This window comes from Scyliorhinus canicula, chromosome 19 (assembly GCF_902713615.1).
Source record: "Scyliorhinus canicula chromosome 19, sScyCan1.1, whole genome shotgun sequence".
In the NCBI taxonomy this organism is placed as follows: Eukaryota; Metazoa; Chordata; class Chondrichthyes; order Carcharhiniformes; family Scyliorhinidae; genus Scyliorhinus; species Scyliorhinus canicula.
In genome coordinates this window covers 13,560,514-13,577,473 of record NC_052164.1, presented here as the reverse complement: position 1 = coordinate 13,577,473, position 16,960 = coordinate 13,560,514, and the positions used below count along the sequence as shown (strand labels likewise).

At 46.7% G+C, this 16,960-nt stretch overlaps 1 protein-coding gene across 3 annotated transcripts in view; it reads right to left on the bottom strand.

Annotated features, from left to right (window-relative positions):
- Positions 1-16,960, bottom strand: part of top2a (DNA topoisomerase II alpha) — an 81,926-nt gene that overhangs the window by 55,191 nt on the left and 9,775 nt on the right. For all 3 annotated transcript variants that reach the window (XM_038778602.1, XM_038778601.1, XM_038778600.1), the window contains exons 8-11: positions 11,526-11,699; positions 9,904-10,005; positions 8,582-8,719; positions 7,566-7,704 (exon numbers count right to left, since the gene is read on the bottom strand). In XM_038778602.1, coding sequence (XP_038634530.1) covers positions 7,566-7,704; positions 8,582-8,719; positions 9,904-10,005; positions 11,526-11,699 — 553 coding nt within the window. The remainder of the gene's footprint in view (positions 1-7,565; positions 7,705-8,581; positions 8,720-9,903; positions 10,006-11,525; positions 11,700-16,960) is intronic.

The following is a 16,960-nucleotide window of genomic DNA, read 5'->3' as shown; positions in this document are numbered from 1 at the left end:
CGGCTCTGGGTCACTGTCCGTGTGGAGATTGCACATTCTCCCCGTGGGTTTCACTCCCACAACCCAAAGATGTGCAGGATAGGTAGATTGGCCACTCTAAATTGCCCCTTAATTGGAAAAAATAATTGGGTACTCTAAATTTATTTAAAAAAAAGAGTAGAATTTGGAGGATTTGAAGGTGCTTTTAAAGGAGCCTAGGTGAATTCCTGCAGTGTATTTTAAAGCCACTGTGCATCGGGCTGGAGGGAGTGAATGTTTAACACGTTGGATGGCATGCCAATCACAATGAGCTACTTTGTCTAGAATGGTGTCAAGCTACTGGAGTTGTCGGAACTGCCCATATCCGGGCAAATGGAGACTTTTCCCTCATAGCCCTGAATGGTGCCATGTAGATGGTAGATAGGCTTATGGATTAGGAGACTCGTCACAGAATTTCCAGCCCCGAACCTGCTCTGTACCCATGGATGATCCAGTTAAGTTTCTGGTCAATGATTGGATCCTCTCTTGATGGAGATAGTTATTGCTTGACATTTTTGTTGTGCTAAGGTTATGATCAGCCCAAGTCCGAATGGTATCCAGGTCTTGCTGCATGCAGGCATGGTTGCTTCACCATGTGAGAAGTTGCAAATGGCATTCAATAGTGTGCAATCAATCCCACTTACCTCATGATGGCAAGATCATTGGCAAAGCAGCTGAAAATGTGTATGTAGCCATCCTTTAGGCAGTTATGACTCCAACTAATGGGGATTACCCCATAATTTAGATTTCTCTCAATCTTGCTGCAGGTTATTGACACTTAGTCAAATGATGCCCTGATGGTCAGGAATCAATATCACATCAGGAATTCAGGTCGTTTTTGTTTTTAATGCATTCATGTGAAATGGGCGTCACTGAGTGGGCAAGCATTTATTGTCCATCCTTAATTGCCCTTGAACTGAGTGGCTTGCTAGGCAAGTTCAGAGTCAACCCAGTTGTTATGGATCTGGAGGCAGATGTGGGCCAGACCAGGAAAGGATGGCAGACTTCATTCCCTGAAGGACATTATTGAACCAGATGGGTTTTTATGACAATCGATATAGTTTCATGCTTTTAATTCCAGGTTTTTAATTGAATTTAAATTTCACCTTCTGCCGTGGAGAGACCAAGTATACTGATTGGAATTTAGAAGAATGAGGGGAATTTATAGAAACATATAAAATTATGAAGGGAACAGATAGGATAGAAGCAGGGAGGTTATATCCAGTGGCGGGTGAAACTAGAACTGGGGGCAGAGCTTCAAAATAAGGGGGAGCACAGTCGAGGAGGAACTTCTTCACCCAAAGGATCGTGAATCTGTGGAATTCTCTGCCCAGTGAAGCAGTTGAGGCTACCTCATTAAATGGTTTTAAGGCAAAGGGACATAGATTTTTGAACAGTAAAAGAATAAAAGGTTATCGTGAGCGGGCGGGTAAGTGGAGCTGAGTCAACAAAAAGATCAGTGCTCCGAAAGCTAGTGTTTGAAACAAACCTGTTGGACTTTAACCTGGTGCTGTAAGACTTCTTACTGTGCTCACCCCAATCCAACGCTGGCATCTCCACATCATGGCTACCATTGACACCGAAAACTGCCGTCTCAAAGTGGAGAGGATCTCCAGGAAGAGCGCACATATAGACACTGACATTAAGTTTCTACAAAGATGCAAGAAAGCACCCGAAAGGACTACAGATCACAAACCCACTCAGGTCGATCTACAACACAGACTACGCTGAGAGACTCTGCCGTCGCACCTCTCACACTCCACAAATGTACCTGATGGGTACATTTGTTTCCCTCTAGCCAGCTCTACAGTAGACGACGCAACCTGGAACCCAAGATAGAGGCCATATTCTCAACTTGCACTCAGGATGCAGCAGACCAGCTGCGGAACACCGGCAAACAGATGAGACAACAACACTATGCCACCTATATGCACACCAAGAACAGGAAGCTTGAGAAACTCGGCATCACCACCAGCAGCAACCAAGCTTCCCCCGGTACCGCAGTAGAAAACAATACAGGGAAATCTATTGTCAACTTGTCACACTACACCCGTCAACTAGAGCAAATCAAAGTCCTCAGCAGAGGGCTCAATTTCTGCACCACCACCAAAATGGACCCTATCAGCCTTGCGGCAGGCATGGAAGAATTCATCAGGTGAATGAGGCTCCGGGAATTCTTCCACAGACCTCAAAGAGGCCGACAGCGAACCCAAGGAGACTACCAATGAACCGGAACAGCAGACCGAGAGATCTGCGGTGTGGCAACCGAAGAGGAAAGTCGAATTGGGCCCCTCCGGAAGGCCGCTGCCCTAGATTCGACATGTATGCTCAAGCCATCAGGAGTCGCGTCAATGCCAGATTCATCAGTCGCATTCACAAGACAGCCCCGAACATCACCCAAGCACAACGTAACACCATCCGCACTGTCCAGACCAACCGCAACATCGTCATCAAACCAGCAAAAGAGAGGCCACCGTCATACTGAACAGAACGGACTACTGCAAAGTATACTGACAACTCACAGGAACACTACACCTGCAGATCCAACCAAGGAACACATCCGCCAACTCAACAGACTGATCAAGACCTTGGATCCAGACCTTCAGAGCACCCTACGTGCTCTCATCCCATGTACTCCCCGCATTGGAGATCTCTACTGCTCCCGAAAATACACAAAGCCAACACACCAGGCCGTCCTACCTTTTCAGGCAATGGGACCGTGTGAGAACCTCTCTGGCTACATCAAGGGCATCTTGAAACCCATCGTACAAGGTACGCCCAGCTTCTGTCACAAGACGAACCTACAGAAACTCAGCACCCATGGACCAGTTGAACCAGGAATATTCCTCATCACAATGGACGTCTTGATACTCAACACCAGCATCCCCCATGACGATGGCATTGCTGCAACAGCCTCAGTACTCAGCACCAGCTGCCGCTAATCTTCAGACGCAATTCTACAACTCATCCGGTTAATTCTGGATCACAACGTCTTCACCTTCGACAACAAGTTCTTCATCCAGATGCACAGAACAGCCATGGGGACCAAATTCGCACCTCAATATGGCAACATTTTCATGCACAAGTTTGAACAAGACTTCTGCAGCTATCTGGGATGGCACTTCCAGAATACAAAATGGACGCTCGCAAAGAATGTAGGGAACTGTGGACAATGTTATGAAAACAAGCAGGCACAGAGCCTGCATGCATATTGGAGAGACAGCTCCTAGACGGAATTGAAACTATAGGTCAATTAGCATATTGATGGCCCATCTCCGGGAACAAAGGAAAAACACTCAAGCAACCGATACTGTTTCAGACATCCCGGAGCCAGTTCCTCAAACTGAAAGCACAAACAAAACCAGGCCAACAGCCACCTAAGACACGCCCAGCCATCAGGCACCCACCCCTTTATTGGTCAAGATCAATACCAGTGATCAAGAAGTGGCACAATTAATTGGGGCCAAGTTTAAGGCCAGCCTAAAAGTGCGCGAAGCCCCTCCGGGTATAAGAAGGAAGCCCCACGAGAGAATTGCTCTCTTGGACTTGGCTCTCAAAGCAGAGACCTGTCCACCAGCATCACCAGAAGCAAGTTCAAGGTCAACGCTCGCTACCAGACGGACAACCTTAGCTGTTCTCCTGTACCTCTGCGAACCCAACAACCTCAGATCCGAACAACGGCCATTGTTCCTCTCACTGAGTGGGCACCCAAAGTTAAGTATGGGCGTTAGCGTAAAAGATAGTTTAGTTTGTAGTACTTTGTGCATGCGTAGATCTTACTGTGTGTGTAAATAAATAGTATTGACTTTGAACTAACTGGTGTATTGGCTCTTTGATCATAGAACATAGAACAGTACAGCACAGAACAGACCCTTTGGCCCTCGATGTTGTGCCGAGCAATGATCACCCTACTCAAACCCACGTATCCACCCTATACCCGTAACCCAACAATCCCCCCATTAACCTTACACTACGGGCAATTTAGCATGGCCAATCCACCTAACCCGCACATCTTTGGACTGTGGGAGGAAACCGGAGTACCCGGAGGAAACCCACGCACACACGGGGAGGACGTGCAGACTCCACACAGACAGTGACCCAGCCGGGAATCAAACCTGGGACCCTGGAGCTGTGAAGCATTTATGCTAACCACCATGCTACCGTGCTGCCCCAGAGACCTGTCCACCAGCATCACCAGAAGCAAGTTCAAGGTCAACGCTCGCTACCAGACGGACGACCTTAGCTGTTCTCCTGTACCTCTGCGAACCCAACAACCTCAGATCCGAACAACGGCCATTGTTCCTCTCACTGAGTGGGCACCCAAAGTTAAGTATGGGTATGGGTAAGTTAAGTTAAGTATTAGTATTCGGGTTTGAACCTTGTGGCGGTACTGAGAGATACCTGGCGACTCCAAGGCATAAACATAATTAGGATTGAGAAAGGCGACCATACTGACCGCCATATTTATAACGAGAGAAACCGAGCAACATTTCCTCACCACACAGGACCTTCAACCGATGTTATACACCAGATACATCAATGACATTTTTTTCCTTTGGACCCACGGTGAAGAATCACTGAAACGACTATACGATGACATCAATAAGTTCCATCCCACCATCAGACTCACCATGGATGACTCTCCAAAATCAGTTGCATTCTTGGACACACTGATCTCCATTAAGGACGGTCACCTCAGCACTTTGCTTTACCGCAAAACCACGGTTAACCTCACGATGCTCCACTTCTTCAGCTTCCACCCTAAACACATTAAAGAAGCCATCCCCTATGGACAAGCCCTCCGTATACACAGGATCTGCTTAGACGAGGAGGAGCGTAACAGACATCTACAGACGCTGAAAGATGCCCTCGTACGAAGGGGGGCAAAAAACCACACCGACATCCTCAGAAGACAAACAGGGGACACAACGGACAGAGTACCCTTCGTCGTCCAGTACTTTCCTGGAGCGGAGAAACTACGACATCTTCTTTGCAGCCTTCAACACGCCATCGATGAAGATCTTGCCAAGGTCATCCCCACACCCTCACTACTTGCCATCAAACAACCGCGCAACCTCAAACAAACTATTCTTTGCAGCAAACTACCCAGCCTTCAGAACAGTGACCACGACACCACGCAACCCTGCCATGGCAATCTCGACAAGACGTGCCAGATCATCGACATGGATACCACCATTACACGTGAGAACACCACCCACCAGGTATGCGGTCCATACTCGTGTGACTTGGCCAACGTTGTCTACCTCATACGCTGCAGGAAAGGATGTCCCGAAGCGTGGTACATTGGCGAGACCATGCAGACGCTGCGACAATGAATGAATGGGCATCGCGCGACAGTAACCAGGCAGGAATGTTCCTTTCCAGTCAGGGAACACTTCAGCAGTCAAGGGCATTCAGCCTCTGATCTCCAGCTAAGCGTTCTCCAAGGCGGCCTCCAGGATGCGCGACAACGCAGAATTGCCGAGCAGAAACTTATAGTCAAGTTCCGCACACGAGTGGGGCCTCAACAGGTACCTAGGATTCATGTCGCATTACATTCAGCCCCCACCATCTGGCCTGGGCTTGCAAAATCCTACCAACTGTCCTGGCTTGAGACAATTCACACCTCTGTAACCTGGGGTTACCCCTATCTCTGGATCTGTAAAGACTTGATTACCTGCAAATGCTCGCATTCTAAGCATTGTCTGGCATCTTTGACTATGTCTATACCTATGTTTCTGGAATATACCTATTCATTCACCTGAGGAAGGAGCAGTGCTCCAAAAGCTAGTGTCTGAAACAAACCTGTTGGACTTTAACCTGGTGTTGTAAGACTTCCTACTGAACAAAAAGATCAGCCATGATTTTATTGAATGGCAGAGCAGGCTTAAGGGGCCTGATGGTCTATTCCTGCTCATAGTTCTCATGTGACATTAGAACGCAGCTCCCCAGAGCGTTATCTTGGGTCTCTGGATTACTAGTCCAGTGACAATACCACTACACCACCTACCCCTAGTATTGTGGTCTGGGGGCTAGCTGGCTCTTTTAAAACTCACACTGAGCATCAGTGAGCAAGTTGCACTCAGTAAATGCCGCTTGATCGCACCGTCTTTCACGAACTATTGAAAATAGACTGATGGACAGTCATTTGTTGGACTGGATTTGTCCCACGCAATTTCTCACATTGTTGGGTCTATCCCAGTGCTGCAGCTTGGCTTGGAGTTCTGGAGAAAGCCTTCAGTATTACACAGGATTTGTCAGGGCCAATGGCCTTTGGTGTAGCCAGTGCATTTAACTGTTACTTGATGTCATGTGGAATTAATTGAATTGGTCAAACACTGTCATCTGTATTGCCAGTGCCTTCAGAAGATGGATCATCCATTTGCCGTTTCTTGTTGAAGATGATTGCAAATGCTGCAGCCTCCTGTTTTCCACTGCTGTACTGGGCTCCCCTATCATTCAAACTGGGGAAGTTGATGGAGCCTCCTCCACCATTGCTTAATTGTCCACTGCCTCTTACAAGTGGATGTAACAGGAACTGCTGAGCTTTGATCGGATTTGTCGGTTGTGGGATTACTTAACTTTGATTCTAACATGCCATTCAGCTAACATGCATGCAATTTGGGGAGATGATAAATCCAGAGGCCCAAATTAATGCTCGGGACACCGGGTCAAAGTATACCATAGTTGCACGTGAAATTTATATTCAATTGAGAAAACTAAATCAATTTGAAAATTTTTAAATTAAAAGCTAGTCTTAGTAATTGAAATCATGAAACTCTCATCAGTTGTTGTAAAAACGCATCTGGTGCACTCATGTCCTTTGGATGAATTTTAGTCAATGCTTCCTATACTCGATAGGAAGGCAAATCTGAAGAAAAATAATGTCGCAAATCACACAGGCTGGATTGTTCCCTGTTGTCAACTAAAACTTGACCTCCAAATACCAACTAAAAACTTATTCAACAATCAGCTCAAGTATAAACTGTCAGATGGGCTAGCTAAATATAACAATATGAATTAGAAAGACACACGTGAGTAACTTGTTCTAGTTGTGAATGCCCAATTTGTTTAATATTGAGTTCTGCAGACCAGTTATGAGTTTTTAGTCAGTGGGCCGGGTTTACTGACTGTCGATGCCGCCGGGAAATTCCGGTCCCACGCCGGCGCACGGGTTTCCCGCTGACAACAGCGGGACCGGTAGATCCCGCTGGCGGGACCCCTCCACTGCTGAAAAACAGACAGCATGTGGTGGGAAAATCCCAGCTAATATCTTCTTCGTGTAGTTTGAGATCTCTTGTGGGAATAAAAAGTTTAATTAAATAATCTTCCTTACAAGAAAATGAATACATTGAACAAAAGAACAGAATTCCTAGTTGCGCTTATAATACAGGTATGATTAACAAGTTTTACGTTCAGTTACAGCCCACAAACTAGCTTTTCGTGCATTAAAACGCTTGAGCACTTGAACATTAATATTTTACTACTACAATAGTTTGCCTTCCCTAAAAATTTGTTCGTGACAAATGCCAGAAATGTCAACATACCAGCATCGTTAGCATCATCCAATTTTGGAATTCCTTTGATTTTTGTTTGTTTCAATCCTGAGCATTTCTTATTAAGCATATTCTGAGCTTTGAACCTAACCCAGTTCATGATGTTTTCAACAATGCCACAGTTCATTGCCTACAACAGAAACAGAATGAAATGAAGCACAATTTCAAAACGCAGAGCACTTTCACTTCTTCTTGTCTAATCACAGAAAGCTCTTAACACTGTTGAAGTGACCAGCAGCTGTCAATCAGAACAGGGAACATTGCGGTTCGGATCAATGGAGGGTACATTCAAGCATGAGGGAAAAAAATAAATAAACCTCCTGCCTGCTGTGTTTAAACCATTAAGCTGTCAATCTAAGGTCAGTTAACAGTACTGCACTGCAAAATTGAAATGCAAAGCGCTTGTCAATACTTGCACCAATGCCTGTCCGGTAGATTTCCCATTGGTACCTGGGGTTGGGGGGGCTTGGATATTCGGGCCGAATACTTAAGAGCTATTTGCATGTCCCTGCTGATGCGTGGCGGGAAGCCGCTCTGGCCGGCAGGGTGGGACGGAGACTCTGGACGGGTCTACCCAGCACCAATCCAGTTTTTCAGCTATCACGGGATTCTCCACCCAATTAAGATTCCCAATTTCAGCAGGCAGGAACTGAGATTTCCCCCATGTCAGCATGTTGAAGCTGTCATGCATTTCACAACAAATACTATTCAAAATATTTTTGCCAGTGGAAAAGCACCAGCAACTGAAATTGGATATAAATGTGAAAATTAGATCAGTGCCCCTGCCAGGACAGATAGTGATAGAGCCAGTAATAGGGAAGCAAGAGTAGGGGCAAAGTGAGCAAAATATGAGTATGGAAAAAGAATGCAAAGTGCTAACAGATGTTCTTACACAGCAGATGAGTGCATGGCAGGTGTAGAGAAGTGTTAAGTATACTTTGGGAAAAAGGAGTGGCATTCAATGAAAAAAAATGTGATATTAAATAGATTAGGATGTCGGAGCATACCGCTTTGATGAATTTCTCAGACAACATGCATCGTGACCCAAAGCTCTTTGCTTGAAGGGTCATATTCTCTTTGGTCTGGGAGTCAAATGTTGGGTTTTCAATCAAACTGTTCACAAAGATCCAAAGATGATTCTTGATCTGTTATAAATACAAGTTTATAATAGTTAATAACACACAAACAGGCAACAGAGAATAATCAGACATGTTGTGTCATAACAGCAAATCAAACTACTAGACACCATCACAAAAAAGATGATTAAAATGTATTTCCTTGATCAACAAGTCAATTTTCTTTAAAGAAAAGGCAGATGACAAACATTAGATTGGATCAGGGACTGACAACATATCTAAGGTTCATTAGTTTTTCCTGATAATACTGCACATTTCAGAAACTAGAGAAATGGACACTGTCTTAGTTTCACGTTTAACTCTGAGGACTATAGGTGAACCATGAAGCCATCAGATTTCTGGTGCTTTGTCTTTAATTAGTACTCTATTAGTACAAGGAATCTCTCCAGTGGATATTATTTAAAATGGACAGCCACACTGCAAATGTTTTCAAAAAAAATCACAAGGAGTTACATTCCTTCTCATTTAAAATCCATCTTCTATCATGTATCCATATACCAGTTACGACAAAAAGACAAAGGGCGCAATTCTGCCCGATTTCTACGTGTGGTCTCTGGCAGGAAACGGGGTGCGATCTTCCAAAGCCGCGTGAAACACATAGCTATTCAACATGGTAAGGGGCATGAACGGCAAAGCGCAACTGAGGCCGCGTGTAGCTCCGGATTTTTACAATGGGGGAGAGATTAGGACCAAAGAATCCCCGACCTTCCCCCCCCACCCCAAACACAATATGGAAGGGTCCGTCTGCCCCCACAAACACCCGCTGGCAATCCCAGCTTCATCATGCGCCCGCGAATAATGCCAGCTTGGCAGTGCCCATGCCAGCTAACCACCTGAGCACCTTGGGAATTCTAGGCTGGCACCCATGTGGAACTGCCAAAGTGCCAGGGCACCACCTGCCCAAAGGCCATGCGGCTGGGGGCCTCCGATCCCCTTGGACACCCACACGAGTGCCGTTCCACCTGGTCTCCTTTAAGGGGACCAGTACCAAACGGTGCTCACCCGAGGTCAGAGGTGAAGGGGATGAACCCCAAAGCCTCAGGAATCTGCATATTAGAGCGAAGCTTGCTGCCTTGATAATATGCAGACTTGCGCTGAATCTCATGAGGCATTGGTGAGCCGGGTAGATCCCTGGAGCGGGGTCACCGGCTTTCAACAGCTCCACTGACAACTACATTTTATGCAAACCTTACCTGAAATGGCTTCACTGCAACGCCCCCTTTATTTTTCTTCTTAACTACCTCAATTAATTTGTTCACCATTTGGTCAGTGACATAGTCAACATGTCTCCCACCCTGTAAAACGAAATAGTCACACCAGCTATTAAAATAACTTCAGTACAACCGATGACCAACATCCTCTCATTATTTCACTATTGACGGTGATGCTTTCAACCATCTAGGCTCCAAGCTCTGAAGTGACTTGTTCAAATTAATTTGCCTCACCAAATACATTTAAAACTTGTTTAAAACCAAGCTTTTAGTCATCATACCCACTATGTCCTCTGATTCCATGTTGATTGATGTTGAAGTACAACTTTGAACGGGATCTTGTCATTTATTTTCTACATTAAATGCCCAACATAAGTGCACTTTTTAAAAAATAAATTTAGAGTACCCAATTATTTTTTTTCAATTAAGGGGCAATTTAGCATGGTCAATCCACCTACCTTGCACATCTTTGGATTGCGGGGGTCAGGCCCACACAGACACGGGCAGAATGTGCAAACTCCACCACACAGTGACCCCGGGTCCTCAGTGCTGCAGCAGCAGTGCTAGCCACTGTGCCGCCCTATAAGTGCAAGTTGCAAGTTTTAATTGTAAAAAGATACAATGCTCCATCCAGATGTTTGAATTCATTCCAAATATTGTTCTGAAAAGGCAATCAATTTAATTACAAAATTAACTTTTATTTATGTTATCTTATATTCGTTAGGATTGCAGAAAAAGATGACAGAATGCTGAATATCTTTGCCACACATTGTAATAATCAAGTACACCCTTGTCATGTGGATAAAGGTTTCTGCAGAATCGAGGTGCATTTTCCATTTGCCACCCTGAAATGAAATGAAAATCGCTTATTGTCACAAGTAGGCTTCAATGAAGTTACCGTGAAAAGCCCCTAGTCGCCACATTCCGGCGCCTGTCCGGGGAGGTTGGTACGGGAATCGAACCGTGCTGCTGGCCTGCTTTAAAAGCCAGCGATTTAGCTGAGTGAGCTAAACCAATCCTGCTAGATTGTCTGAGATTGACAATTGTTTTCTTTGATAAACTTACAATTCTGGGAATTTGTGTGGTCTACTTGGAACTGATATTACTCAAAATTTATTCCAATTATCACCTTACATGCCAGGATGGATGTAAACTTACTGAAGCTACAAATAAAAGTTTCAAAATCAATGTTCCATGCAATCCTCAACCTGTGAATTGGATATTCTGAATTATTTCTCAGTGTACCTGAACAGGCGCCGGAGTGTGGCGACTAGGAGATTTTCACAGTAACGTCATTGCAGTGTAATGTAAGCATACTCGTGACACTAATAAAGATCATTATTATTATAAACCGAAATTTTCTGATTCCTGAAGAATTGTCCTGCAATACACCTCTCATGATAGCCGAGCCACTTCCATTTCTCTTTATAAACCACTTCCTTGGTTAAGATTAGGCAACTCACATAAGATCAAAGCATGGACCTCTGTAGTGTGTATGGTTCAGCTACTCCCTGGGTAAAGAGAATTGTTTTTCAGGCCATGTTTATCAAGGCAAATCTATTTGGCCAAACATCTGTAGATAGCAAAAATAAATATTAACTTACCTTTGTGGTGGCAATGCTGTTTACAAAGCTAATCTGTTGGAAGCCTTTCTCGCTCATACTCATACAGACTTCCCATCGTTCATTTACAACTTCATGGACTATTTTAAGTGGGCTGCCTGATTCATCCACTTTGTCTTTTACATAAAGATCCACATAACTACGGAATCCAGAAACCTATTAGCAGGAAGACAAGATAAAGTACTAGTTTTGGACACTGGCCTGAACGTTGCAACATTAAGATGGCGAGAGTATCAGTCCTTGCCATCTTTATTCTCCTGAAACAGACATTGGGTGTGTCCAAATGCACAGTCAAATCCAGAGGTTGCTGCAGTGATTGTAAGCTTATCCAGAGGTTGCACCATTAACATACCAATTGACTGCAAACATTACAAATCAATGAACTGATGAGAACTCTCCGCCACATCTTATTGCAAAACCCACTGAAAAAGACACACGTTACTGAATGAGGGATAACTACATTCAACAATGCGATAGGTATTGTTGAAAAGCCTTTCAAGGCCCTGCAAAACAAAATTCTATATTTGTGGTAAATCGTTCACATTTTAAAATATATTCCAAGACTTAGTTATTTCAATTGATACCTTAATCTCCTATGTGTGTCTCAATTATTTTCATCTCCGTATAAACTATTAAAAGTGAAGGACAATCAGTGCATTTTTCTCTCAGGTTGACTAAAAATACTTAGCTTTTTACTTGCTGGATGTTATTGTTGGATAGTTGAGCTCCCCTTGGCTTGGCACCATATTTAAACGTTTAACGTTAAGAAAGGGAAAATTCACACCAAAGAATTACTAGATATTTATGGATAGCTTTCTTTGGGTTAAGTAGCAACCACTGACCGGGTAATTTACTGATCAATTCTGTTCAAATGCACGGAAATTTAAATTTGCTGAGACTATCACACAAAACATTCTTTACTCTCCCACTGAAACCATGACATAGGAGCTGAAGGCCACTCGGCCATCGAGTTTGCTCCGCCATTCAACCATGGCTGATAGTTTCTCGTCCCCATTCTACCTTCTCCCCATAACCCCATATCCTCTTATTAATCAAGAACCTATCTATCTCTGTCTTAAAGACACTCAGTGATTTGGATTCCACTGCCTTCTGCAGCAAAGATTCCACAGATTCACCACCCTCTGGCTGAAGAAATTCCTCTTCATCTCTGTTTTCAAGGATCAAGGATCCTGGAGGCCGCCTTGGAGAACGCTTAGCTGGAGATCAGAGGCCGAATGCCTTTGACTGCTAAAGTGTTCCCTGACTGGAAAAGAACATTCCTGCCTGGTTACTGTCACGCGATGCCCATTTATTCGTTGTCGCAGCAACTGCATGGTCTCGCCAATATACTTCGCTTCACGATATCCTTTCCTGCAGCGTATGAGGTAGACAACATTGGCCGAGTCGCACGAGTATGTACCGCGTACCTGGTGGGTGGTGTTCTCACGTGTAATGGTGGTATCCATGTCGATGATCTGGCACATCTTGCAGTGATTGCCATGGCAGGGTTGCGTGGTGTCATGGTCGCTGTTCTGAAGGCTGGGTAGTTTGCTGCAAAACAATGGTTTGAGGTTGCGCTGTTGTTTGAAGGCAAGTAGTGGGGGTGTGGGGTTGACCTTGGCAAGATGTTCATCTTCATCGATGATGTGTTGAAGGCTGCGAAGAATATGTTGTAGTTTCTCCACTCCAGGAAAGTACTGGACGACGAAGTGTACTCTGTCGGTTGTGTCCTGTGTTTGTCTTCTGACAACACTTAAACAGTGGTGTTACATTAGCCACTTTCCAGTCCTCTGGGACCCTTCCTGCCTCCAGCGATTCCTGAAAGATCAGCACCAATGCCTCCACAATTTCCTCAACTATCTCTTTGAGGACAAAGTGATGTAGTCCATCTGGTCCAGGTGACTTATCCACCTTCAGTTTCCCCAGAACCGTCTCCTTAATAATGGTCACTGCACTCGCCTCTGCCCCCTGGTTCTCCCAGAGCTCTGGCATCCCACTGCTGTTTTCCACCGTGAAGACTGATGCAAAGTAACTATTCAGTTCGTCTGCCATTTCTTTGCTTCCTAGTATTACTTCTCCAGCTACATTTTCCAGCGGTCCATTGTTTATTTTTGCCCCTCTTACCTTTTATATATTGAAAAAAACTCTTCCTTTATATTACTAGCTAGCATGCACTCATACTTCATCTTCTCCCCCCTTATTGCTTTTTCTTGAGCTTTTATGCTGTCCTTGACATCCCTCGTCAGCCATGGATGCCTTGTCCGCCCCTTAGCATGTTTCCTCCTTATCGGGATGAATTTCTGTTGTGCCTCCCTAATAACACCCCAAAACCCCTGCCATTGCTGTCCCACTATCTTCTCTGCTAGGCTCCTTTTCCAATCAACTCTAGCCAGCTCCCCCCTCATGTCTTTGTAGTTACCCTTATTTAATTGTAATACCGTTACATCTGATTGCAGCTTCTCCCTCTCAAACTGCAGGGTAAATTCTATCATAAACTGGAGAACACAAGAAGGGAAGGGGATCTAAATTGTGAGCCAACTCAGGGGAAACAGGAGCCAAGAAGCAAATGGCCATCTGAGGGTCCAAGTAATATTAGATATAAATCTAATATTGATATGAGGTGCATTAAAACTTTTTTGGGGATCAGTAATCCTGAATGCACAAGTGGATGTCTCTTTTGTATCTTGAAAATGAGCTGCAGCAATTTTCACTTTTCAATTTAAGCTGCTTCAGGTCAGTCATTAATTAGTGTTGAACATTAAAATTAGGTTAAATCACTGTATTAATTTTAAACCTGTACATAAAATGAAACAAGCTCCTTAAAATAACTCTCAACCTGCCACTTCTTATAAATGCTGTGGCATTCGACTTCCGGTTGCAGCTATGCGGAGCTAAGTCGCATGTTCGGCAGCTCCCGCTAGGAATGGGCTTTTGGACTCTTTTTAGGGCCCCCAACGGAACTTTTTCGACGTCTCCCGGTGTGGGAAGGAGTCAGCAACATTTCCCAGCAGTGTATGGCCTGGACCAGGAGTGGGGCGAGTAAAAAAGTGGTAGCAAAGCCAAAGCAGAAGCGAGGGAAGAAGCACAAGATGGCAGCGGGCGGAGACCAGGCGGCATGGATGTAGTGGGCGCAGGAGGCTCTTCAGCGCTGCTTCAGGGAGCTTAAAATGGAGCTGCTGGAGTCGATGAAGGCTCCGGTAGGCTACCGGAAACTCAAGACGGCCCAGGTGATGGCGATCCGAGAGGTCCGACAAAAGGTCTCCGAAAGCGAGATCTTAGGCCTCGCGGTGAAGGTGCACGATGTGCTCCATAAAAAATGGCAGGAGCAGTTCGAGGAGAAGGACAACCGTTCGAGGCGGGAAAATCTGCAGATCCTGGGCCTCCCCGAGGGGTCGGACGTGGGGGCTTGTGTGGTCACCATGCTAAATTCGCTGGAGGGGGCTGGGTCCTTCCAGGGGCCCCTGGAGCTGGAGGGGGCCCACAGAGTACTGGCCAGAAGGCCCAAGCCAAATGAGCTGCCGTGGGCGGTGCTGATACAGTTCCACCGGTTTGCTGACCGGGAGTGTGTGCTCAGGTGGGCCAAGAAGGAGCGAAGCAGCAGGTGGGAGAACGAGGTACGGATCTACCAGGTCTGGAGTGCGGCGGTGGCAAAGAAGAGGGCCGGATACAACCGGACGAAGGCGGTGCTACACAGGAAGTGAGTGAAGTTCGGCATGCTGCAGCCAGGGCGGCTGTGGGTCACCTACAAGGACCGACACTTTTACTTTGAGTCCCCGGAGGAGGCGTGGGCCTTCGTACAGGCCGAAAAATTGGACTCAAACTGAGGGTTGGGTACGGGGGTTTACGTGTAGCTGTGTTACATTTTATGGGGGGGTTGTTTATTGTTGGTTCTTTGTTGCTTTTCGAGTGGGTGGGGCAGTTTTTGCTTGGGTCTGTCCGATGGGCTCGGGGAGGGGGGGGATCGGGATCTGCAATGTGGGGGGCCGATGGCGGGGGGACCGGGCCGGTAAAGGGAGCGACGTCAGAGGTGGGGTCGGGTAGGTGGAAAGCGCGGGCTTCTTCCTGCGCTGAAGGGGGCGGGGCCAGAGCTGGGCAGCGCGGGATTTCTCCCGCGCTGAGAGTGGTAGGAGAGGAGAACCTGCTGGTGGGCAATGGGAAAGCCCCACGCTGGGAGGGGTCGAAGGATGGCCGGGGTCAGCTGACTTACAGGAGTGCAATGGAGGGAGCAATGCAGCTTGGGGGGGGGTCCTAGCTAGGGGGTTAACCGGGTTGCTGCTGTAATGGCCAAGAGGGAGCTGGAGCAGGTAGAGGAAGTTGAGATGAGGGTCTGCCGCCGTGGGGAACTGACCGAGCGAGGGCACGTGGCGGGCTGAGGAAGGGTAATGGCTAGTCGGCAGGGGAGGGTGGGCCACGTGTTTGCGCACCTGAAGGGGCTGAAAGCGGATGTGGTCATGCTTCAGGAGACGCACCTGAAGATGGCGGATCAGGTTAGATTGCGGAAGGGATGGGTAGGCTAGGTGTTTCATTCGGGGCTGGATGCAAAAAATCAGGGGGTGGCGATCCTGGTGGGAAAGAGGGTGTCAGTCGAGGCGTCGGACGTTGTGGGAGACAGTGGCAGGAGGTATGTGATGGTAAGTGGCAGGCTGCAGGGGGAGCGGGTGGTGCTGGTCAATGTATACGCCCCGAATTGGGACAATGCAGATTTCATGCGGCGCATGTTGGGCCGGATTCCAGACTTGGAGATGGGGGGCCTGATAATGGGGGGATATTTCAACACAGTGCTGGAGCCGGCACTGGATCGACCCAGAACTGGTAGTGGGGGTTAACCCATGGAGGTTTGCGAGACCGAGAGCCAGGGAATTTTCATTCTTCTCCCATGTGCAGAAGGCCTATTCCCGGAGTAGGGCGCTGATTGCGAGAGTGGAGGATACTGAGTACTTGGCGATAGCCATTTCTGATCATGCCCCGCATTGGGTGGACCTCGAGCTGGGGGAGGAGAGAGACCAGCGTCTGCTTTCGCGATTAGAGGTGGGGTTGCTGGCAGACGAGGGGGTGGGCGAGGTTGTATTGAGAGGTACCTGGAGGCCAATGACAAAGGGGAGGTCCGAGTGGGGACGGTCTGGGAGGCGCTGGTTAGGGGAGAATTGATCTTCATCCAGGCCCACAGGGAGAGGAGAGCAGAGAGAGAGGGAGAGGTTGGTGAGGGATATGGTGAGGGCGGACAGGAGGTACGCGGAGGCTCCGGAGGAGGATTGCTTAGGGAGCGGCGTAGTCTCCAGGCCGAATTCGACCTATTGACCACCAGGAAGGCGGAAATTCAGTGGAGTAAGGCACAGGGGGCGGTGTATGAATATAAGGTAAGGTCGAGCCGGATGCTGGCGCACCAGCTTCGGAAGCGAATTGCGGCTAGGGAGATC